General features: G+C 31.2%; 1 protein-coding gene across 4 annotated transcripts; it reads right to left on the bottom strand.

The window, feature by feature from the left end:
• Positions 1 to 296: 296 nt before the first annotated feature.
• Positions 297 to 24,387, bottom strand: LOC145314667 (neo-calmodulin-like). 4 transcript variants are annotated; one of them, XM_080154671.1, is made up of 8 exons: positions 24,318 to 24,380; positions 22,570 to 22,609; positions 21,390 to 21,443; positions 15,749 to 15,826; positions 6,593 to 6,649; positions 4,248 to 4,299; positions 3,159 to 3,190; positions 297 to 433 (listed from the first exon to the last, which is right to left on the bottom strand). In XM_080154671.1, the coding sequence occupies exons 1-8, from the start codon at positions 24,371 to 24,373 to the stop codon at positions 350 to 352; spliced, it is 453 nt and encodes a 150-aa protein (XP_080010797.1). In that variant the 5' UTR covers positions 24,374 to 24,380; the 3' UTR covers positions 297 to 349. The 4 variants fall into 4 exon arrangements, with proteins under 4 accessions (XP_080010797.1, XP_080010796.1, XP_080010795.1 ...); XM_080154670.1 differs by lacking the exon at positions 21,390 to 21,443 and adding an exon at positions 21,289 to 21,342; XM_080154669.1 differs by lacking the exon at positions 21,390 to 21,443 and adding an exon at positions 20,443 to 20,496.
• Between the last annotated feature and the right edge of the window lie 16 nt (positions 24,388 to 24,403).

Below are 24,403 nucleotides of genomic sequence, written 5' to 3'. Positions count from 1 at the left end.
ATGAATATAAAGTTTTAGATATTCAAAATTTACAGGATCAAATATATTTCTTACAATTTAAAAATATTCAAAATTTGATAAAAATAAAATGGTATAAGAATTTTTAAAATAAATCTTCAAATTTGGTTTTGCGAAAGAAGGTTTTTTTCTATGGAATGGTTGTCAAACCTAATGATCTTTATAAAAAAAAATATGGATTAAACTTTTTAATTTTGATAAATGAAAAAGTAATATGAATAAAAAATCAGTATTTATAATATTTATTAAGTTATAATCCTCCTTTTTAAAGAACTAAATATTTTTTTAAACAACCCATGAAAATTTAAATTTAATTTAGAATTGTGTCCATCTATGGATTTGTATCCATCATTGAATAGAATTCTTCGTAGTTGATCTGTCCATCCCCATCTACATCGGCTTCATCTATCATAGCCTAAGATTAAAAATATTATTCATTGATTTGTCAATCCTGATTCAACATACTAATGCTGCGCCGCTAGATTACACAGAACCTTGACAGTTACTTTTGAAATAAAAAGATGAATAGAAAGGTGGTTTGTTGTTTTTTTAATTATCTTTTAAAATACGGCTAGGTTAGGTTAATATGGGCCCTGCAAAGTTAGCCTCCTCCCCGCAGTGGTTAGACAAAAACTCCCTCTTACTTTCAATCTACTATTTGTAATTGTCTGTGTTCCATAGGCAATTTGAGATTTTTTTGGGAAAGGGAGGTGGGGGTTAATTATTTAGGGCAAAGAAAAATTTATTCGGGCATCTTATTGTCTCTTGTTGGATCAAGCCTATAATCTTGATTTTCCCAATTAACGTTTTTTTTCAAAATAACTTTTCCCATAAAGATTGTGTTCTAACTTTTTTCTCTTATTTTACTACACAGAAACTTTCCAATCCTAAAGTTTGGTGCGACACGACTAGTTCATTTTATCAGGGAGGGAGGGGACATTGGGCTGTTTATTACACTAGTCCCCAAAGATTTGTAATAACGTTTTCTTATTCGTTGGCTTAACAACTTTGGGGCCTTCAATGAATTTTGATTGGTTGGTTCATTAAGTTTAGTATACAAAAACTTCAACTACTAATTGTAATCTACTTTTGTGTATTTTCATTGGGGATGTAAATCAATCTAACGGGCAATGTCTTATCTCCTTAGATCCCTTTGATTTTAGAAACTTGTGTTTTTAGTTCCGAGGTTTCTTTGTAACCAGCTTTGTCTGTACAGGAAAGATAATTTACTCGGCTGACATTAATGATAGATGGCTGATTTAGATTTTGTGAAATTTCCTTAAGTTTACTTTTTAACCTCTTTTGTATTGCTATGTAATTGTAGGGTATAGATTTTCTAATTGGAAATGTGATTTACTCAACTGCTATCAGAGGTAGATGGATATAATCATAACCTGTTATTTTTTTGTAGTCCTTTATAATATGTATTTTATGCACGCCACTTCTTATGGATGTTGTCATCCTTATTTTATTCCCTCGTGTGAATATACATATGTAAATCATTTTGTATTGAAGGTGCAAAGCGACAAACTAAAATATATTAATCTTTTCTCAATTCATTCTTTAGCTTTTTAAGTGTAAAATGAGTGTGTAAAATGGGTAAGTTTTAGAGAAAAGGAAATTTATTAAATTAGTTTTATTTGATTTGAATTTAGTTTCATCATTTAAGCTAACTTATTGTAAAAGATTCATTATGAAAGATGTTTAGTGAAAACTTTTCACCAATAATTTTGATCTACGAAAAAGTAATTTTGTTTTCTCTGTACAATATAACATTATCATTCATTATCCTATCTCTTAAGATCAACAATTTTTATACAATCGTCACATACTTTTAAACTTTACAGGGATAGTTTTAAAAAAATTGCGGAATTGTGTGGACACCCCTCCTGGAAATTGTGTAAAGTTTTCTGTTCTTCACACAAACAGATAAAATTCCGAGAATGGATGTTTTGAGTGGGAGGAAAACATTGGAATTTTCATATTTTATTTTCAAATTCATGAATGGTTAACATTAAACAATTTAAAAACAGAGCTGATTTTGTTGGCCTGTGGCTTCGGCCCCTAGGGCTTACAAAACTGTTTTTAATCTAGAAAGTAGTCTATAATACGATGCGATAGATAACTATTTCCTCCTTCAATATTACAAAATATACATATGTTATTGAGGAAATAATATTTATGTTAGAAAACTTTTGCATATAAATAATAAGATGTTGCTTATAAGAAATAATCTAATAAAGATTAAGAGATTTGCAATAACAATTATTCGATAGAATTTATGAAGCATTTCTACATTAGGGGTTGGTTAGTTTGTCAGTAGTGAATAGATATTATCGTTAATTTAGAAATGTAACAATTTTTCAATTCCATCTATTTCAAATTTGACATGATGATTACTCTTACGGAGGTACCCATCCAAAAATAAATAATTATCACTCTTAACTTAATGACTTATAAGAAGCTTCAATGTAAAGAAGAATCAGCATAGCAAATTTAAAAGACAATAAAAACAACCTTATATAAATTATAGAAACTATTTGTTACTAACGGAGATACCATAATTATAAAAAAAAAATTTGCTCTTAAAACTATGTCCATTACTTACAGCTTTTAGTAAATTGCCAGATATTGAGACTAATATTCTTAAAAAGGTCATTAGTGCATACAAGAGTGTAATTAACTTAATTAACCTTAATAATAGAGAAATTAGTTATGAAATAATCATAATTACATTAGTAGTGCCAATGATACACTAAATTTAATATTTCTATAAATTCTAAGCAAGTTAAGTCTAAAATATTTTGAATGAAATAAAAAATGATTTGCGTATTTCCTCATACAGCCTTGTTTGTTTCTTTATTACTTTAGTCAAGTTAGGTTAGGTTGTATTGGGTTCTAGGTAGGATTAGGGCATGGCAGGGTTAGGGCTTCCTGCAGGGGTTGGGCACAAGAGAAAAACTACTCCCATTATCGAAAAAAATATCAAATCCTGCTCACTGTTCAAAGGATCACTACAAGGTAGAACATCCGATTATGAAAGAACGGAAAATGAACGGCCAGGTCACAAAGCCTTGCTATAGAGAAGCTATGCAACCATATAACGCTATTCTAATGATAAGGCATCACTAGTTTCTAACCTGAATCTCTTCTGTTGTTAATGATTCTCCTAAAAATATTAGACAAATATGCAATCAGGGAACTAAAGGGATAAGTTAAAATTTATGTACATCTCCAATGATGATCCACAAATTACTCCTTATGTAAATTTCAATTAGTGGTTGCACCGTTTTGACATTCAACTTAATGAACCAACAAATTAAAATTCAATAAAGTCCTCAAAGTTGTTAAGCCAACGAATAAAACAAGTTATAATAAATCTTTTGGGACTAGTGTAATAAACAACCTAATTTTCCCTTCCTCCCTGGTATTAATATATTTCTAGTAGCGTAGCATATCTTAATGCCTGGGTGTCGTGTATGTTAGTCTGTTGAGATAAATAATATGCATTATATGTAACAATATACTTTTAGTAACGTAGTATTTCTATGCGTGGGCCGTGTATGTTAGTCTGTTGAGATAAATAATATGCATTATATGTAACAATATACTTTTAGTAACGTAGTATTTCTATGCGTGGGTCGTGTATGTTAGTCTGTTGAGATAAATACTAAAAATACAGATATGTAACAATATATAACTTTTCATAACGCAGATTTGATATTAATTGGCATTTGCTTTAGTGCACTAGTTTGCTACTGTTTTTTTTATTGTTAACCTGTTGTTGCTCCGCTACTTATGGATAGAATTGTCCATTTCTTGTCAGTAAGATTTTAGTGGGATAATTAAGTTAACGATCTTGCATTAAATTAATTTGTTTTTTCAAAAATAGATTTTAGGTTATATGTTTAAAAAAAAACCATACCTAATTTAGATTAAATAAACATATCTAGAATCACTTATAACAACCTATTCTAATATGATTTGGGATAATGGGATCTGTAATGGAATGGTAGGGAGGTGGCAGAACTATACCCTAAAACTAAAAAGTAAAGCTTTTCAAACAAAATAGCCTAAAACCATCCCAGGACCTATATCATTATCAAGCCTCATTAAAATGAAGACATTTATGAAATCTTAAGCTTCAGACATAAAAACATTACTACTTTGTATAATAGTATTAATCTATTCTGTTGTATTTTAAGTTATTTGATGTTTGTCTTTTCCTAGATTCATCATGACCATAGAAAGTTCATTTCTGTTGATATATCCATTACCATCCTGAAAAATGAAGAACAGTCACCAAGCTCATTATTGGGGGTACGGGAGGGGGGTAAATTTTTTGGGTATAGTCCCTTTGGTGACAACGCCTCTTAAGGGGCGTTTTGTCGTATTTTCACAGAAGCTTTTAAAGCTAGAAATAGAAGAAGGCTACTGTGAAAATACGATGATACGCCCCTTAAGATTGTCAAGAAAGGGACTATACCCAAAATTTTAAAGAACAAAATTAAACTTTATCGGTTGGGTGGGAGGGCGTGTTAAGTTTTACCCCACAGGTAAAACTTATGGGGAAAATGGGGAAAAATCTAATGTATAATGTATTAACCTTTTACCTTTAGAATAATCAAAATAAAATTTGCATGGTAAATTAAAAAAAAAAATGTAAGTAATATAATATTTTGCGAGATCTTAGAAAACAGCCACAAATATTTGAGAAAGACTAAACTACATAATTTTTGTGTCACTTTTGAGGAAGACGATTCATATGACGTCATATAAAGGGAAAAGAAAAAGGGAAGGGGGAAAGAAAATCTCTTCAAAAGAGATGGGAGAAAAGAGAATCGTCTTCCTCAAAGTGACACAAAAGTTATGTAGTTTAGTCTTTCTCAAATAGTTATATACCTGATAAAAATGTATTTTAATATATTGTAATCAATCAATAAAATCGGGTCCTTACAGTATTTTGTTTATAAACAAAAAGAAAGAGATAAACTATTCTAATGAAAGAACTTTCATAATTGATAAAAATGAAGCTTATATTCAAACAAGCTTTTAACTAAATTAGTTATTAGAGGAAATTACAAATATTTTATTTGGATAATTTAGCCTTTTTCTGCCCTCTTGGTACCTTCAAAATGCTTTAATCTAGGAATGAAAAATTCCCCCCCAAAAAAACTTAACAGGGGCTCTATATTCCAGGGGCATAGAGGTGCTAGAAAAATATCTTAAAACCATCCCAAGACTTGAATAAAAAATAAGATATCCTAACACCATCACAGGACCTAGTTGAGGAACACCTAAAACAGAACAATTCATGTGATCTTAATCTAAAGACAAAACCTTTACCTCTTTATTTAATAGGATGTATAAATGCCTTTCTTTAAAAACAATTATCAAAAAAAATTTGTTTACATTATGTAAACACTCGCTTTACGCTTATACAACTGATTATAAGAGAAACTTTTATACAGTTTACATTAACTTTATTTTACATTATTACATTACTACCGGCTACGCCCCTAGAGGCCTCTTGTGGCATTTAATTTTTTTTATTTTAAATATCTAATTTGAGAAAAAAATTTGTCTATGGTCAATCAGCTGTTAAATTCATGTCTCTACGCAGCGACACTATGCGGCGATAATATTTCAATTTTTTTTATTTTATTGTGATTTCTCTTGGGAGGGTGGTGGTACCCTCCCCCAAAATAGTTATAAACCTTCCTGGGACCTATGAGAATCTACCCTGTAAAGGAGAACCCGATCGGTTCAGCGGTTAGCGAGATCCTTCGCTACAAACAAACAGACAGACAAACAGACAGACAAACAGACAGACAAACAGACAGACAAACAGACAGACAAACAGACAGACAAACAGACAGACAAACAGACAGACAAACAAACAGACAGACAGACATCGTTTTTCTTTGTATTATAGATAAAAAACGAACTTCTTTGTATCAAAACAGAAAAAATAAGGAAGGGAGGTGACTTTGGGCTATAAATTATACTGGTAGCCAAAGTTTTAAACTCTGAACATTCTCCCAATCGTTTTCTTAAAAGCTATGAGGACTTTTATTTTATTTTGATTGGTTGGTTAGAGCTAGTTTTGTCCATACTTTTCAACCAATATTCTTAATCTACAGAAGACGTAATATTGGTTATCAACTTATGTTTTATGAACATCAATTTAACTTCCATTGTCTTTTCCCCTGAGATTTCTTGATTTGATGAAATGATTAAATATTTTAAAGTTAGTATGTTTTTCAACCTATTTTTTAAAAAAAATACACTATTCTAAGACATGAAGATTTATTTCGATTTTAGCAATCATTTTAATTCATTTTGTCTAAAAAAAATATAGGAATGAGACATTAGATATGTGAAATATGACATTTAATGTAAGTTTGACATAAGTAAAGCATTTGAAAATCAATAACATATTTTTGTAATGTAAGGGATATAGGAAAAGGACAATAAAAGATTCAACCATTTTCTAAAGTTTAGCTTTCCTTAAGAATTTATTTTGTAGAAATATTAGATTTTAACCCTTTTACAACATTTATAATAGACTTACCCCATCGAAAACTTTAAATGCTTCTCTAATTTCATCTTCTGCGTTCTCTGTGTTAATCTAAATAAAAAATTATTTGTCAAAAAAGTAAAAAATCAACATGTTTTAAATTGATTTTCTGGTAAAGATTTTAGATTTTCTACGCTTTCTAAATTGTACCTAATTGTTATAGAAATCAGCATGGAAAGAAAGAAATAATTATCGATGGATATAGATAAAGTGATTTAAAGAGCAGGTGTTTGCTGGTAATGAAAAGGAAGGAAAAAGAGAAGGATGAGATAAATAATCACGAAACGTTATGATGCATGCCCGACAAACAGACAGGGTTCCATAGGGGTTTAAGCATAGGAAAAAATCCCCCAAACCGTATTTTCATTAAAAAAATAATTGGGGGAGGGGACAACAATGCTCAACATTCCCATTTTTTGTGAGATCACAATTACTTTTTACAAAATTTTTACCTAAAACGCAGTCGGATAAATAATTTGATATAAATTTGCTATTGAACTTATTAAAAAGTTTATAAATGCATTAATTCAGCGCTCTTTGAAATTTTAACTTTATCATAAACTAATTTATCTAATTATAAATATAATTTGTTAAGTGTTTATAATTACATTTCTAACTAAATTATTTTATTCAAGTTATTCATGTTAGATAAATTTATTCATATTATCACGTAGGACTAAAAATCAATAACATATATTTTTCTTGAATAACAACCGAGAAACTCATTACGTGTCTTACATATGAACAGACAGACAATATTAAGAATCAGCTTTGCTAAGGTTTTTGCTTATTCATGTAATCATACATCTCGTAAATTTACTCAAAAAATAAGTTGTTGAGTTTTTGGAATAAGTAGTTTGATGAAATTTACGTTTTAACATACAGATAAACCGATACTTGAAATATTAGAGAAGCTTCGCTAGAAAAAAGTGTTTGTTTTTGATAGGACACAAAGTTTTTAACCTCCTAATTGTTAATTATAAAATAAAAAAAATAATTATAAAATTTACTCTAATGTTTTCACATAAACCTTTTTATGATCACCGAATCCCCCCCCCCCCCCCCCAATCAAAATTGTAATAAAAAGGGTATACTATCATGCTATTACAATAGCAAGGGCTTAAAGAAGAACCCAAATAACATTACTACTCGATATAATAGGATAGTAATAGGATGATAGTTTTAAAAATACTAGTAGTTCTTTTGTGGTAGCGGCCGCGGTTTGTCAGCCGCTTCCCAAGTTCGGGTATTACGGCAGTGTGAACAGACGTGGACAAGTATAATTATAGAGAAGCTGGGCTTCTCTATGTATCACCAAATAACAAACAGAATTTAATTGGGTGTTACTTTATTCAGAGTCTAAAGGTTACTGATTTATAATACAACAAATAGTCAATACACAGATTGGAATAATTAATACTAAATCAGAGGTTAAATATATATATACATACAATAAACAAAATAGGCAACATTTATCCCCCATCCCTGGAAAGGGGTGGGGAAACAAGCAAATCAGATTAACCATAATAGGGTTGTCAAAACTATAAATACTTTTAATGCATGGGGGAGGGGTCAGGTGTACCCACCCCCCTACTCAAGGGAGGTCCCTCGGACCTCCTACAAGTCGGGAGCAGGGTTGCCATAAAACCATGGCCTAGGGTTGCCGAATACCACACTTTCATCCTATAGATTATTATTGATAGAATATACACCTTAATATTTAAATTGTCTAATCCAGTATAAGATTGTAATACATGTTTAACAAATGAAATAAAAATATGTAGGTATTGCAGTTTTTTATCGAGTTATAAATCTTATAGTTTATAGAATATGATATATTTTAAAACCAAGAATTGATTAATACCTACTAAAACCAAACTAAAAAGAATATTTATTACAACAAGTTAATTTGTGGTCCATTTGGAATATGAGAAAACTTGCTTTTTCTCTTGTCTGAACAGTTATAATATTAAAATATTGTGCTTTTGTAGCCGTAAATTTAATTAAAATATTAACGTCAATAGACAAATTAAGTTCTAAAGAAAAAATTATATTTTAAGAGGCGTAGAGACGCCATTGTTAGAAAAATTGTACTTAATAAACTTTAAATGAAAAGAGAAAGAGAGAAGAAAATTTTACAATCCTCATTTAAAAATAATAGGTTGCCTGTCTGTACCAAAGGACCTCGGTAACCAATAAAACGATATGGTTCTCCTTTACAATGTAGCTTCTCATAAGACCTGGAAAGTATTTTGGTGGAGGGTAACACAAGGGGCATAGCTGATAGTTAATATTAATTTATGTTTCATCAGCTTTGGTTTTATGAATATAGTCATCCTTGTATTGTACGTTTATTAGCAAACCTACACATCAATTCGAAATGTCCGTCAGTCCATCTGTCTGTTAGCTACGTTTAGGGAGAATCTTCTCTGCTGCAATTCAAGATAAACGGTGACATTTTTTATGAAGATTCCCTATAAAAAATTAGTATGCAGTACTTAATTTTCTTGGTCTTTTGGCCTTTCAGTCATACTACAAAAAAATAAATAATAATAAAATGTTAAAGGTTTTGTAATTGTCAATAAAAATTTATTTTTAATTTATTACAACTCTTTAAATCCCTTTGACCTTATGTCTATACATAATCTTTTTTAGCTTTATTACAAATGGATGTTGTATTCCTTGTTTTAATTTTGCTTCACCGTTGCAAATACTTAAAATTAACATTTTTTCTTTTAATTTTAGGTTAAAAGCTGAAGCGGTTAAAAAATATTTTTTTCTTTCTTTTAAATGTCTTCATTTTAAACTTAAACTGACTTTTATGTTTCTAGGTTACATTTTTAATTTAAGTAATTTTAGAGGATTGCAGCTATTCAATAACTTTTTAGTTCGATAGTTCGGAAGGATGGATACTGACCAAACTGACCAAAGACAAACTATTATCGGTGGCCCTCAAATTGTCATATTTTAATAAATTAAATAAATAAAATTAATAATTGAGTCAACTAATAAGATAACGTGCTTGTAAAATTTACATTAATAATACAGGGTAATTTACATTTCAATATCTTCCTTACAAATACCTATGCATTATATATTTGTAAATATTAAAGAAATTCGCTCCTTTACTTTTTGTTTATCCTTGTTGAAATTCAAAGCTAATTCTGTAAAATATATGCAAACAGAGGTTGTTTGAAAAAGTTGCTAAACTTATATAAAAATGTTTAAGAATTTAAAAGAAAAAAATATTCAATTGAAATATTGCAAAATCTAACCTAAACAAAAAGTTATGGCAATTGAATTAAGAAACTTTCAATGTTTCCAAAAAATAAAAATGAAATATTTGTGATTTTGTAAAAATACTGTTTGTCTCAGCTATGCATATTTTGTGATGTGATGGATATGACCTAAGTCAGGTTGGCTTTGTGTGTGTATTCAATTTAGCTAAAAAAATAGCTTGAAAACATTTTGTTGTATAATTTATAATGTTAAAGTAGAAGATAGAAAATTGTTATTTGAATCTAATTTATTTTCATAGGAAAAAAACTAACTTTTTCATTTTAATTTATTTTAATTGCATTTCTTGTACATATATCATATGCATATTTTGTCGTGTTTTTCCCATAATAGAGGTTAATGTGTAGAGTAGTATTACTTCTAAAATTAGGGTCATTTTGAAAATAGAAAAACAGAAAAAAAGCATATAAACCATATCAAAACTTAAATGTAAGAATTTAATAGCCTAAAACCATTCTTCTAGGACCTATGCGAAGCTTTTATAACATGGAGACCTTTCAGTAGCTATCGAAATTAAGCTACAGACAAAAAGACAATTCTACTTCATAAAATAGAAAAATAAAAATAATCAGGGGTACTCTGAAATGTTATCTCTACTGTAGGTATTTTTAAATACATGCGTAAAAATGTGTAAAGTGTACACATATTCCGGGAAGGAGGGGACATTGGGCTGTTTATTACACTAGTCCCTAAAGTTTTATATTTTTCTTATATATTTATATTCCTATATATATTTTTTTTATTAGTTGGTTTTGGGGACTCTATTAAATTTAGATTGGTTGATTCATTAAAATGAGTGTCCAAATGTTTCAAGCACTAATTGCAATCTACAGAAGGGATAATTTTGTTTATCATCATTGGGGATGTACATCATTTTATCTGCCATTGTCTTATCCCTTTAGATCCCTAACACATATTAGTATGTATTCTTTGTTCACACTTTTGAAGCCAAGTTAATCCAGGTATCAGTGACGTCCAAGCCTTTTATTTTGAGGCGGTTAAATGAGAATATCAAAGGTTTGAGGGGATTAATCTTATGTATTTTTAAAAATTTTTAAGGGATAAAATGAAAAGTTTTAAAGTTTGAGGGAAGTAAACACCCCTCGTACCCGAAACCCTTAACGTCTATGCATAGTTTTTGGGATGGCAAAGCAACTCTACAATATGTACGTTTATAGTATGATAGTATGTATTCTTTATTCACTCTTTTGAAGCCAAGTCAATCCAAGTATATATTGCAAAGCAAAATTTCTAGGATGGAAAAGCAACTCTACAAGATATGCATTTATAGTATAGTATGTATTCTTTTTCCATACAGTTTTCCAGGTTTGTCACAGCAACACAAACATCCTGTCAATTTTGTATTTGTATTCGAATCCGGTGGATAGGAACCGGTTCTCATCCATACGAAATAACTATGTCTAGAATCGTATTATATCCAGCTTTCTACGAATATAAAAGTGTACAATCAAAGATTAAAACCAGTTTTTTAGCCCGTGCCTTCGGCACCTTGGGGCTAAAAAACTGGTTTTAATCTTATAAGTGTACGTTCTATATCCGCGGAAAGCTGTTTATAATACGATGCGAGAAATAACTATTCTAAAATTGGTGGTCTTTTTATTAGTATGACTTCTATCTTGAAACATTTTGATAGTTTATTTTCTTATTCAAACAATGTATGAAATGTTTAAATCAATCTAAACAAAAAAATTGTATGTTTAAGTAAAGATTTATTAGTACATGAAAAGCTTTGAAATGCAAAGCATCTTATTAAAATTTAGGGATAAAAGAACAACTTGATGTATTGATTTGAAAGATAATTCGAAACAAAAAAGAGAAATGAGATTTACACATTTTTCAAATAAATTACCAATTACAACTTAATAATTCGGTAGTTTACCCCAAAGTGCCAAGTCGAGCAAACCTCCTACTCCCCTTTATTTTAAATAAATAGAAAATAAAGGGGTGAGGCTTTGTTTATTACTTTAGGCCAGGATAGGTTAGGTTATTTTGGATTATTTGTAGTCCCGCATTGTTAGAGTCTTTCGCAGGGGCTAGGCATAGAAAAAAGCTCCCAAACTACCATTTTCAATTTATTTAAAAAATAAGGAGGAGTGGTTTAAATGGAAGCAATGTTTTCATTATTTGGATAAAATCCATAGAATAAAATTAAAAACTATTTACTGATCCCTAAATCCATCGCTAGAAAAGTGCAAATCTCTTAAAGAGAATGTCATTCTGTGCTGAATTAAAATCTCATAAATAACCAGAAGCTTTCATGAGCAGCACTGTTGTTCAGGAAGGGAGGGGACATTGGACTGCTAATTACACTTGTCCCCAAAGTTTTATAATAACTTTAAACAACTTTGAGAACTTTTCTTGAATTTTAATTGGTTTGTTCATTAAGTTGAATGACCAACGTTTTAACCACTAATTGTAATCTTCAGAATCTACAGGCGTAAATTTGTGTATCATCATTAGGGATGTACATCAACTTATTGGCCATTGTCTTATCCCTTAAGATCCCTGACTGTTGTAAGAATTTTAGTAGTGCAGCTTTTCTTTTTAGGTTTGGTCCTATATCTATTTTTTTCAAATTAAGACTTTCTTAAAAAAAACTTTCCTTTTCAAAAATTATCAGCAAAGGTTATAATGTCATTAGAACTGCATTATGTCGGTATTTTGTCAGACTTTATTGTGCCATATAATTTACATTGAAAAATTATAGATATATTATTAATTTATATCTAAGCTGTATAAAATCACTACAATAATTACTTCAATTTCTTGTTAAAGATTTAATCAATAACAGACATTTCTGTTAATTAAAAAGTAATGTTAGATTTTACAGTAGTTTTAGAATTCCTTAGCAAATTAAATAAAACAAATTAAGAAACATTAAAATGCAAATTAAAGATCTAAAAAATTCTTTAGATATTTTGACGCGAATAGCTATGCATAAATGTTTAATCAAGTAATCAAGATTGAAAGATAAGTTTTATAAATGGCCAACAAAACTATGTGAAGTTAACATATCTTTAATATGGATGAGGTATTTGTTACATAATCATTTCTCTCTTTTTCTCTAAAATGGCCTAAAACCATACATGGCCTTTATTAAAGAATAAGGTAGACTAAAACTAACCCTAGGACCTATGTGAACCTAAGAAGTTTGCATACCTTACAACTTTTCATAGATACTTCGATAGTTATTTATCGCATAGTATTATAGACAGCTTTCTGTGGATATAAAAATGAAAAATAATGAATTCGGCTCAACGGGACTAACAAAACTGGTTTCAATCTTATGATTTTTTTAAATATTTGTGTAAAATTGTCTATAATACGATATTGGAAAATATTATTTTTATCCATGTTTAATATATCTATTTAAGTGATTTAGAATTACAGAAATGCATTTATTTCTATTAGTTGGCAAATTTACATTTACAACATAATACTATGTATATTAATGGCAGCGCAGCTACTCTATTATTAGCGAATGTACGTCCGTCCAACAAAGAAAATAAGATAAATGATTTTTTCCGTCCTTGTTATTGCACGTCCAAAATATGAAACAGCACATTAATGGATCTATAGAATACGTGGATATATTGACAGTAGGAAAATTATTGTCAATATACGTTGCTAATATGGGCCTTATTTATTGGTCAGTTTTTTCATCCAGGAAAAAGGGGTATAATTTTAGCCAGCTGGGAGTATCATTTTATTAGAGTACATGAAAAACTTATGCAACATTCAAGTAATAATTTATAGATTATTTCATTTTCCATATAACTGCTACATCATAATTTACTGTTCTTATTTTGTATAAAATTTATTTAGGATGTAATTGATGCGCTACTCATGCATGTAATTGCTCTTGCATACATAAATAGTTTGCATTCCATCTTATCAAAAGATGTTCCAGTGCAATTTAAGTACATGTAAATTCAACATTTAGTTTTATAGTTAAATAAAAAACCTGAATATTTTTTAAAGCGAAGATAGTTAGCTTTTATTCGTTAATTTAGGCATTTTAGAATTGTCCTATCGATTTCAAACTTTGCATGGTGATTCCTGTAGTAGTTAGGTACAATTTAGAAAGCGTAGCAACTCTAAAATCATTACCAGAATGTCCGTACGTATATTTTAAACATGTTGATTTTTTTACTTTTATAACAACAAATTTTTATGTGATTTAATCATCCGTTTGATCTGATTTTTAGTATATTGATTCCTGGGACAACGAAGAACAATATTTTAAGCGAAGCAAATCTATAATCAAGTCCTAAAGATGTAAGTATGTCCATTAACATTACCCTGTATCAAGCAGTTTTTCAACAAACTTACTTACAATTTTGCTTCGGATCTTATACTTTTATATTCTGATTATTCAGTTCAGACACTATACAAGTGTTAATGTCCGTTTGTTCTACCGTTTCAGTGCTTCGTTTTTATGGATGTTGCTATCCTTGTTTTAAAAAGAAGCTGTTTTAATTTGGTTTAGTACGTCCGTAACGGATAGCTATTAACGTTGATTTAGAATTGTCTTATTAATTTTAAACTTGACACGATGATTCCTGTTACAGCTAGGTACAATTTTGATAATTATACAGACACCCCTATATAGTTTGGACCATAGAATAATTTTGTATAAAAAAAAATAAAAAAAATATTCATGCTGTATGTGGTATTTATTTATTTGCATGTTTGATTCAGTAAATGCATTTAGATAAAAAGTAAATAGGAAAAAAGGAAAAAAATATATGAAAAAGTTATGAGATATAGAGTAAAAATGATAAATAGCCATTTTATAAATACTCCAGTTAATTTATTTCAAATAACAAAAAGTCATTTGGCGAGTTTATGTGAATGAAAGCTATTTTGTGAATGAAATTTAAAGCGTTTCTTTCCGGTTATATAGAAACAGTTACACCGCATTTTTGTTTAATGGCTGTACCGTCATTGCATAGTGATAGAGTAGCTTTGCTAATAAAAAGAAAATGTTAACCTGAACTAAAAAGTTTAATTTTGTAAGAATAACATACTTATGGAAACAAAATTTTGGGTATAGTCCCTTTCGTAACATTGCACCTTATGGGGCGATTCTTCGTATTTTTCACAGTAGCTTTTCTCCTTTTTCTAGCCCCTGCGGGGGGCTCTAACCCTGCGGGGCCAATTACCTAACCCCTTGGGGCAATCACCTAACCCCTTGGGGCAATCACCTAACCCAATATAACCTAACCTAACCTAAAATAACCTATATAAAGCCATTTTAAAAATACGACGAATCGCCCCTTATAGGGCGATGTTACGAAAGGGACTAATCCCAAAATTTTATATTGATTTATTTCATTTATACAGAAAATGTGCAATGAAAGGTGCAAACGTGTACTTTGGGAACGGCCCTTCAATTCTCTATTCTTGTAACTCTATTTTACATACATTACCATAAATTCCATTAAAGGAGTAAAAGAGGGTAATAGTCTAAGATATGATCAGAGTATATGTACTGTACACCAAATAAGTACCAATAAAACATTGAATAATATGTAGAGAGAGAACTTACATCATTTTACATTCATACAATAATAGATTCTATATAGAGTCTAAAAAAGTGCCGTGAGCTAGGGGTGTAGGGGGTATCAACTACCCCCTCGAATTTAAAACTGTGAATATATGCTTTCCTAATGCCCTAATGGTTTAATTCCCCCCCCCCCTCCTTGGTTAATCACTTTGCATGCTACTAGTATAAAGCACAAAATAATTTGCGTACGCAATAATATTAGGATAAACTTACACACATACCCTTATCGAGGAGTAGCTTCGCTACTAAAAATGCAATCCTACCTTTAATGCCATCATACTGAGAAATTCTGGAAAGTCTATGCTCCCAGTTCCGTCTTTGTCTACTGTATTAACCATATCCTAAATTATTGTATGTTAATTAAAATCTCTAGAACTTCTAAAAATATGCCATGCTCCTTCTCTTCAAGCTAAGAAAATACAAAAAATAAATAGAATGTTCTCATTACATAATTTTTTTTATATATGCTTCATTTTTTTTATCACTTTATTAACATCATTAAATTTGGAATAAATTTTTAAATTAAATGAATATTATCAAATTGCTGATTTTCATAATTTTATTTCAGGAATAAAATCCAAGAAATATTTGAAATTGCATCTTGAACAGAAATTATTACTGAATTGGAAAAAAATCAATCTAAATTTATCGGTAGTTTCCCTTATATAAAGTACTTAGCCTATCACATAACCCCTTCTCTTATTTTGAAATAAATAGAAAATAAGGGGGGGGGGGGGTTCTATTATAAATTGGTACCATAAGTTAGGTTACGTTTGTTATTGGTCAGGGTTAGGGCACCAAACGAAAGGTTTAAAAAAAAACAGCCCCCCCTTTTCATAAAACTTAATTTTCTTCAAAAAAAGTTTTAAAAAATGTGTGTGGGGGAGGGGGGTCTGATCTCGCCAGACAATTTAAGGAAAATTATCAATTTATTTGTAGGAGAAGAAATATGTGAAAAATGATAATTATTTAAAGATAAGGAAGAATCATACTGATATTGAACGGTAAAAAAGTTTACGGTAATTTTTATCTTTTAATATTCAACTTACAATCAATTATAATCGTGTATTCTTTTACAATATTATTGTGATGTAGGATTTCTGTCTGGAAAAAAACGAAGTAGCGGGTTTCGTCGTATTTTCTCAGTAGTTTTTTTCTGCTTTTTCTAGCCCCTGCGGGGCATATTTTCTAATACGCTTGGCAATCATTAGCATTTACCTAACCTAAACTAAAATAACTTATCAAAGGCTACTGAAGCTACTGAGAAAATACGACGAAACCCGCTACTTCGTTTTCTTTCTATGAACCAAGGCAGGATCAAATCTATTTTGCCCTTGAAAACTATGCGATACGATTTTAATCAAGTGGAAAATGTTTTAAACTCTAAGAGTAGAATTGCCAATTATGTAAAATTTGAAATTTTATTACCGATTATGTTAATGATACTTAAAAAGTACAGACATTCAAAAATAAAATATTTAAATATTTTCTCGATTTATATAAGTTGATAATTATATATTGCTTCGTATTTTAGACAGCTGTCCTCAGATAGTAGAATGAAAAATTATATGATTAATTTTAGTTTTGTTGACCCGAGTAGCCGAAACTAATATTAATCTTATGATTTATATCTTATTGTTCATAAAAAATGTGTATAATACGGTACGACATAAAATTTTTCAGAACTGGTTCTAATCCAGCGGATATTGATCTGTTTCTTAGCCATACTGAAAATGCCATGGTGTTTTAATTTCTATTTTGTGTATGTTTGACATTTGCAAAGTGTTTGATATTCAAAGAGTAGCTAAAATTTGCATTCTTAGCGAGAATTTTGACATAATGAATGCCCTAGTATACACACACCTGTCTATTGTAAAATAACACCTTCAAACACATACACAACAATACACACATACACCCATACACACAGACAGACACACACACGCATACAAGCAGAAAGAAAAAATAAATCCGCCAATGTCAAATTCCATTGCTTTGTAAATTGCCAAGTCCAAAGAACACTGCGATGTTTTAATGCTATAGCAAAAATAACAAACAAACAAAATTTTTTTTTAATATCTTGAAAAAATTTTTATTTGTTTATCTTAATATCTCCCAATTACTGAATTAATTAATGATTTCAGGAAAGTATTATATAGGTCCTAGGCTGGTTTGTATTTATATAATGATATAGCTTAGAACCACCAGTAGGTTCAGTAGGTATATTTCCAGCAGAGTAGAGCCCAATCGGTTCTAAGGTTACCGAGGTATTAAGCTTCAGACGGACAGATAGGCAGATGGACAGACTGAAATAGTTATACTTTGTATTATAGACATAAGAAAGAAACATTGAATTTCAACAAACATTGACACATATTCAATATTTATAATTCAAATAACTAACTTGATTTTCTGTCTTGTTTTTATTTTGATTATTTATTATTTTGCTCTTACTGTTTTTGACTAAATTGTAAAAACTCTTTAGAAATACCTTTGCGGTAAGCAGAGCAGAAAAAAAGTCAGGTTGCTCAAATATCTCATTTCTGTTTAGCTTACTTTTTTCCTCAATTTTTAGGCTGCATTTTTATTTTCTAAAGCGCATCTACAATATAACTATGCCAAGATGTTAGACAGTCCAATTAAACAAGCTAAAATAACTCTTTGCTTGCTTATTCAATAATTGTCAAAATATAGCTGTGCAAATATAGACTTTTCTATTCATTTTCATAAAAATACTGCTGGATTGTAATTGCTGTGCTACTTAAATGTCCTTTTAATCCTATAAGACAAAAAATAAAATCTTTTTTTGTAACTTCAAAGTTGGTGTAGTGAAGAATATTGTTTTCATTGAATCTTTTTATAAGTTTTATAAGTAATAATTTTTAAAACTAGTTTTGGGGAGGTCACTCCCACCCTACCTTAGATAAATTACCATTCGAAGATATAAGAACAACATAAATCAAGGATTATTTTATCCTTGTTTTTACAGAGTTCTGCTTAGAACAAAGACAATGCAGATTTTAGAAAAATATTATGTCAAAGAATTATTACTTTCATCTATCATTGCATATTTATTTTTCTACTTTGCTATCTTGGTAAGATATACATATATATTTTTAAGAGTAGGCTAATTAATTACTATTTAAACTGAAAATTTACGAACTTTCTGGTAAAGATTATAGAGTAAATCGTACCTGAAAGCTGTATAACGTAGGAACCTACCCTTATTAAAGAAAATCTTCAATTTATTCATCTGTGTAAAATTTAAGAAAAATATTATGGTAGAAACTAAAATCTTTATCACGGGAGAAAAGTTTAAGAAGCTATTTCCGATTTAAGGAAAGGACAAGAACAATTATTTTCATACATATTTATAAAAATCATTTTGGCGCTTTCCAACAAAGTGAAACCCTCCCCCTCCTTCGTCCCCCAAATTAGTTATAAACCTTCCCAGGGCCTTTGAAAAGCTCCATCTTAAAGTAGAACCATATAATTCCTGCGGTTATGGATATCCTTCAGTACAGACAGACACACACAAATCGTATTAATTTTATTTAATGACAAGAAAGAGGATTTATGTGCTCGACTAATGACTTTGAGAGAAACCGAGTACTTCTTTTGATATAATTTTTCCATAACTACACCTCTTAACTAAATAACCTTAACAATTATTCAAATAAATCTTGTTTATAAACCGTATTAAATATCAAATTTTAAGATATAAAAACGGAGCCATTCTTTCCCTTTTTTTCTCTCTTTCTCTTTCCTTTACATTTTCTTTCCTTTTTTTCTGTACTTAAATTTTTAGCTTATTTTCGTTGTAATTGGACGTCATTGTCCTTGTTTTACTTACTTTCAAGCAAAGAATGACTATAGGGTTGTTTCGCTCCTTCTAAAAAGTTTGAGAGTATACTGTGCAAAGTTAAATTGAGTTTTATGACTTGGAGATTACTGTAGAATGTACATTTCAATGAATGAGAGAACATTTCACTTGAAAATTTAAGAGAAAAAAAATACACAGGGAGGGAAGGAAAATTGAGCTGTTTATTACACTAGTCCCCAAAGATTTATTATAACGTTTTCTTATTCGTTGGCTCAATCACTTAGGGGACTTTATTGAATTTTAATTGGTTGGTTCATTAAGTTGAGTGTCCAAACGTATTAACTACTAATTGTAATCTACTGAATTGTGTAGCCTCATTACAATCAGGTGATGTATATCCATTTATCAGCCATAGTCTTGTCCCTTTAGATCCCTGGAAGTACGTCATTTGTATCGTATTAACTTTTTTGCACATTGATTCTAAACTTACAATCTTTTTTTCTTGTGTACTTTAAACGGCTTTACTATTTTTTTAGAAACGAAAACACTCTATTACTCAATTCGTCCGTCTGTATTAATAAGGAAATACGTGATTTTCTCGGCTTCTATTTAAGATAAGATCTATCTATATTTGTATACCTGAATCTCAGCCTCTGAAGGATTCTGTCCAATGGCTCTCATGATCTGACCCACCTCTTTGCTGGACACAGACCTATCTATCTATCTATATTTGTATACCTGAATCTCAGCCTCTGAAGGATTCTGACCAATTACTCTCATAATCTGACCCACCTCCTAGCTGGAGACTGACCTATCTATCTATCTATCTATATGTATACCTGTATCTCCGCCTCTGAAGGATTCTGACCAATTACTCTCATAATCTGACCCACCTCCTAGCTGGAGACTGACCTATCTATCTATCTATACCTGTATCTCCGCCTCTGAAGGATTCTGTCCAATGGCTCTCATAATCTGACCCACCTCCTAGCTGGAAACTGACCTATCTATCTATATATCTATCTGTATACCTGTATCTCCGCCTCTGAGGGATTCTGTCCAATGGCTCTCATTATCTGACCCACCTCCTTGCTGGAAACTGACCTATCTATCTATCTATCTATATATGTATACCTGTATCTCCGCCTCTGAAGGATTCTGACCAATGGCTCTCATAATCTGACCCACCTCTTAGCTGGAGACTGACCTATCTATCTATCTATCTATATGTATACCTGTATCTCCGCCTCTGAAGGATTCTGTCCAATGGCTCTCATAATCTGACCCACTTCCTTGCTGGAGACTGACCTATCTATCTATCTATCTACCTGTCTACCTGTATCTCCGCCTCTGAAGGATTCTGCCCAATGGCCCTCATAATCTGACCCACCTCTTAGCTGGAGACTGACCTATCTATCTATCTATCTATCTATCTATCTATCTATCTATCTATCTATCTATCTATCTATCTATCTATCCATCCATCTATCTATCTATCTATCTATCTATCTATCTATCTATCTATATATCTATCTATCTATCTATCTATCTATCTATCTATCTATCTATCTATCTATCTATCTATCTATCTATCTATCTATCTATCTATCTATCTATCTATCTATCTATCTATCTATCTATCTATCTATCTATCTATCTATCTATCTATCTATCTATCTATCTATCTATCTATCTATCTATCTATCTATCTATCTATCTATCTATCTATCTATCTATCTATCTATCTATCTATCTATCTATCTATCTATCTATCTATCTATCTATCTATCTATCTATCTATCTATCTATCTATCTATCTATCTATCTATCTATCTATCTATCTATCTATCTATCTATCTATCAATCTATCTATATTTGAATACCTGAATCTCCGCCTCTGAAGGATTCTGTCCAATGGCTCTCATGATCTGACCCACCTCCTTGCTAGAGACTGACCTATCTATCTATCTATCTGTCTACCTGTATCTCCGCCTCTGAAGGATTCTGTCCAATGGCTCTCATGATCTGACCCACCTCCTAGCTGGAGACTTACCTATCTATCTATCTATCTATATGTATACCTGTATCTCCGCCTCTGAAGGATTCTGTCCAATGGCTCTCATGATCTGACCCACCTCCTAGCTGGAGACTTACCTATCTATCTATCTATCTATATGTATACCTGTATCTCCGCCTCTGAAGGATTCTGACCAATGCAATGGCTCTCATAATCTGACCCACCTCCTTGCTGGAGACTGACCTATCTATCTATCTATCTACCTGTCTACCTGTATCTCCGCCTCTGAAGGATTCTGACCTATGGCTCTCATAATCTGACCCACCTCCTTGCTGGAGACTGACCTATCTATCTATCTATCTACCTGTATACCTGAATCTCAGCCTCTGAAGGATTCTGTCCAATGGCCCTCATAATCTGACCCACCTCTTAGCTGGAGACTGACCTATCTATCTATCTATCTATATATATTTGTATACCTGTATCTCCGCCTCTGAAGGATTCTGTCCAATGGCTCTCATAATCTGACCCACCTCCTAGCTGGAGACTGACCTATCTATCTATCTATCTATATGTATACCTGTATCTCCGCCTCTGAAGGATTCTGTCCAATGGCTCTCATAATCTGACCCACCTCCTAGCTGGAGACTGACCTATCTATCTATCTATCTATATGTATACCTGTATCTCCGCCTCTGAAGGATTCTGTCCAATGGCTCTCATAATCTGACCCACCTCCTAGCTGGAGACTGACCTATCTATCTATCTATCTATATGTATACCTGTATCTCCGCCTCTGAAGGATTCTGTCCAATGGCTCTCATAATCTGACCCACCTCCTAGCTGGAGACTGACCTATCTATCTATCTATCTATATGTATACCTGTATCTCCGCCTCTGAAGGATTCTGTCCAATGGCTCTCATAATCTGACCCACCTCCTAGCTGGAGACTGACCTATCTATCTATCTATCTATCTGTATACCTGTATCTCCGCCTCTGAAGGATTCTGTCCAATGGCTCTCATAATCTGACCCACCTCTTAGCTGGAGACTGACCTATCTATCTATCTATGTGTATACCTGTATCTCCGCCTCTGAAGGATTCTGTCCAATGGCTCTCATAATCTGACCCACTTCCTAGCTGGAGACTGACCTATCTATCTATCTATCTATCTATCTATCTATCTACCTGTATCTCCGCCTCTGAAGGATTCTGTCCAATGGCTCTCATAATCTGACCCACCTCCTTGCTGGAAACAGACCCGTCACAATCTGTATCAAACCTACAATAATGGATATAGGATATGCGTGGATTTATTTACAGAGAAAATTTTTATGGACCTCATTCATTGATCAGTTCTTTCATACAGTAGGAGGGGTGGGGATAGGGTACAGTGGGTGGATTAGGTGTTCCGTTATTTTAGTCAGCTGCAAGCATCAATTTACCAGGGTACATGAAAACCTGATGCATCATCCAGGTGGATCTTTAAATCTAATAATGTTCATACAAATTTATCATTCTGTTATTGCTGCGTTACTTATGGACATGATTACAGGGATTTAAAAGGATAAGACAATGGCCGATAGATTGATGTACATTGTTCATCCCCAATGATGCTACACAAAATTACCCCTTCTGTAGATTACTACTGGTACTATAGGTTGAAACGCTTGGACACTCAACTTAATGATCTACTCAATCGAAATACAATAAAAGTTCCCAAAGTTGTTAAGCCAACGAATAAGAAAACGTTATTATAAAACTTTGGGAACTAGTTTATTAAACAGCAAAAAGTCCCTCCCTTTCTGATATGATTGTTATTGCTAAATATAAATAGATATGTGATCTTCTATAAAGATTTATTTATAAGATTATATATTGTTTATTTTTGTTTACCTCAAATATATTTGCATAAAAAACATAGCAACAATTCCATCATAATTAATTAATATATGTATAAATATACATTAATTTATTGTACAAAATGTACCTATTTTCCCTTAAAGGCAAGGACATCAACAAGGTGATTAAGCCCCCTCCCCTAAACAAATTGCTCAACCTAACTTTTAGAAAAAAATTAGATATAACCCCACCTCTTCAAAAACTTCAACCCCAAAATCTAAAAAAAAACAGAAAATTTTTGACATTTTACAATCAAATATTTTTTATTTAAATCCCCTTGTCCCTGCTATTTGTATTTGTAAATAATTGTCGGGAAATGTTTGGTTCATTAAGTAAATTCCACGTATATTTCTCAGTCTCACAGAAAAGGTTTGTAGGCGGTTTCTCTCAATTCGCGCACAGAACTCCTCCTCCCTCCTTATTTTTGAAATAAATTAAAATTGAGAGGTGGGGGGGGGGGGGGAGGGGGATTGTTTTTCGTGTGTTTATATTTTACTTTAGGTTAGCTTTAATTAGATATAGAGCAAAGCAAATATAGTCCCTGCAGGGTTAGGAGCCCCAAGGGGTTAGATATATAAATGAAAACTACAACCCCTTTAATTTATTTCCCAAATACGGTGGGGAGGGGAGTCTGTGATCGCTAAGCAGTTTAAGGGAAAGTAAGGACTTATAGCTTTACATTTTTCTTAATAAAACTAGAACAAGTCATATCAATAGGTAGTTAGCTAAAGTGATAAACAAAACAAACTTTATAATTCGATGTATTAACTATTTGTAAACAAACAAGGATAGCAACATCCATAAAAGCGAATATCTAAAATGAAACTGTAGAACAAACTAACTTTAACTCTTGTATTATGTCAAAACTTTTAAAGTATAAACAAAATTGTTTGTAAGCTTGTTGCCAAATTACGTAAACACAGGATTCTGTACATTTTCGAACTAACTGTTATAGGAATCCGTAAGTTTGAAATCGATAGGACAATTCTAACATGTCTATATTAATGAAAAGAGCTATCCATTACGGATGGATGTATGGACGGACTAAACCTAATTATAGAAAGGCTTCACTTAAGATAAAAACTTACCTTGTGAATGCATCTTGAAATAATCCTATTTGTTCACAAGATAAATAATCCACCATTATAAATTTATCTAAAATTTATATAAAAAT

Source organism: Acartia tonsa, chromosome 3 (genome assembly GCF_053477335.1).
Source record: "Acartia tonsa isolate MP-2025a chromosome 3, ASM5347733v1, whole genome shotgun sequence".
Classification (NCBI taxonomy): domain Eukaryota; kingdom Metazoa; phylum Arthropoda; class Copepoda; order Calanoida; family Acartiidae; genus Acartia; species Acartia tonsa.
Note: the sequence above shows the minus strand (reverse complement) of the source record. Positions and strands in the feature narration are given on the sequence as shown.

Bases quoted from the DNA above. Each gene is read 5' to 3' on its own strand.
- LOC145314667 (XM_080154668.1), bottom strand. From the start codon at position 24,373: ATGGTGGATTATTTATCTTGTGAACAAATAGGATTATTTCAAGATGCA. The intron at 3,191-4,247 runs TAGGAAAAGACA...GTCTAATATTTT, and splicing joins TTCTATGGTCATGATGAATC to TAGGAGAATCATTAACAACA. The intron at 434-3,158 runs GTTAGAAACTAG...TTTTAATCTTAG, and splicing joins TAACAACAGAAGAGATTCAG to GCTATGATAGATGAAGCCGA.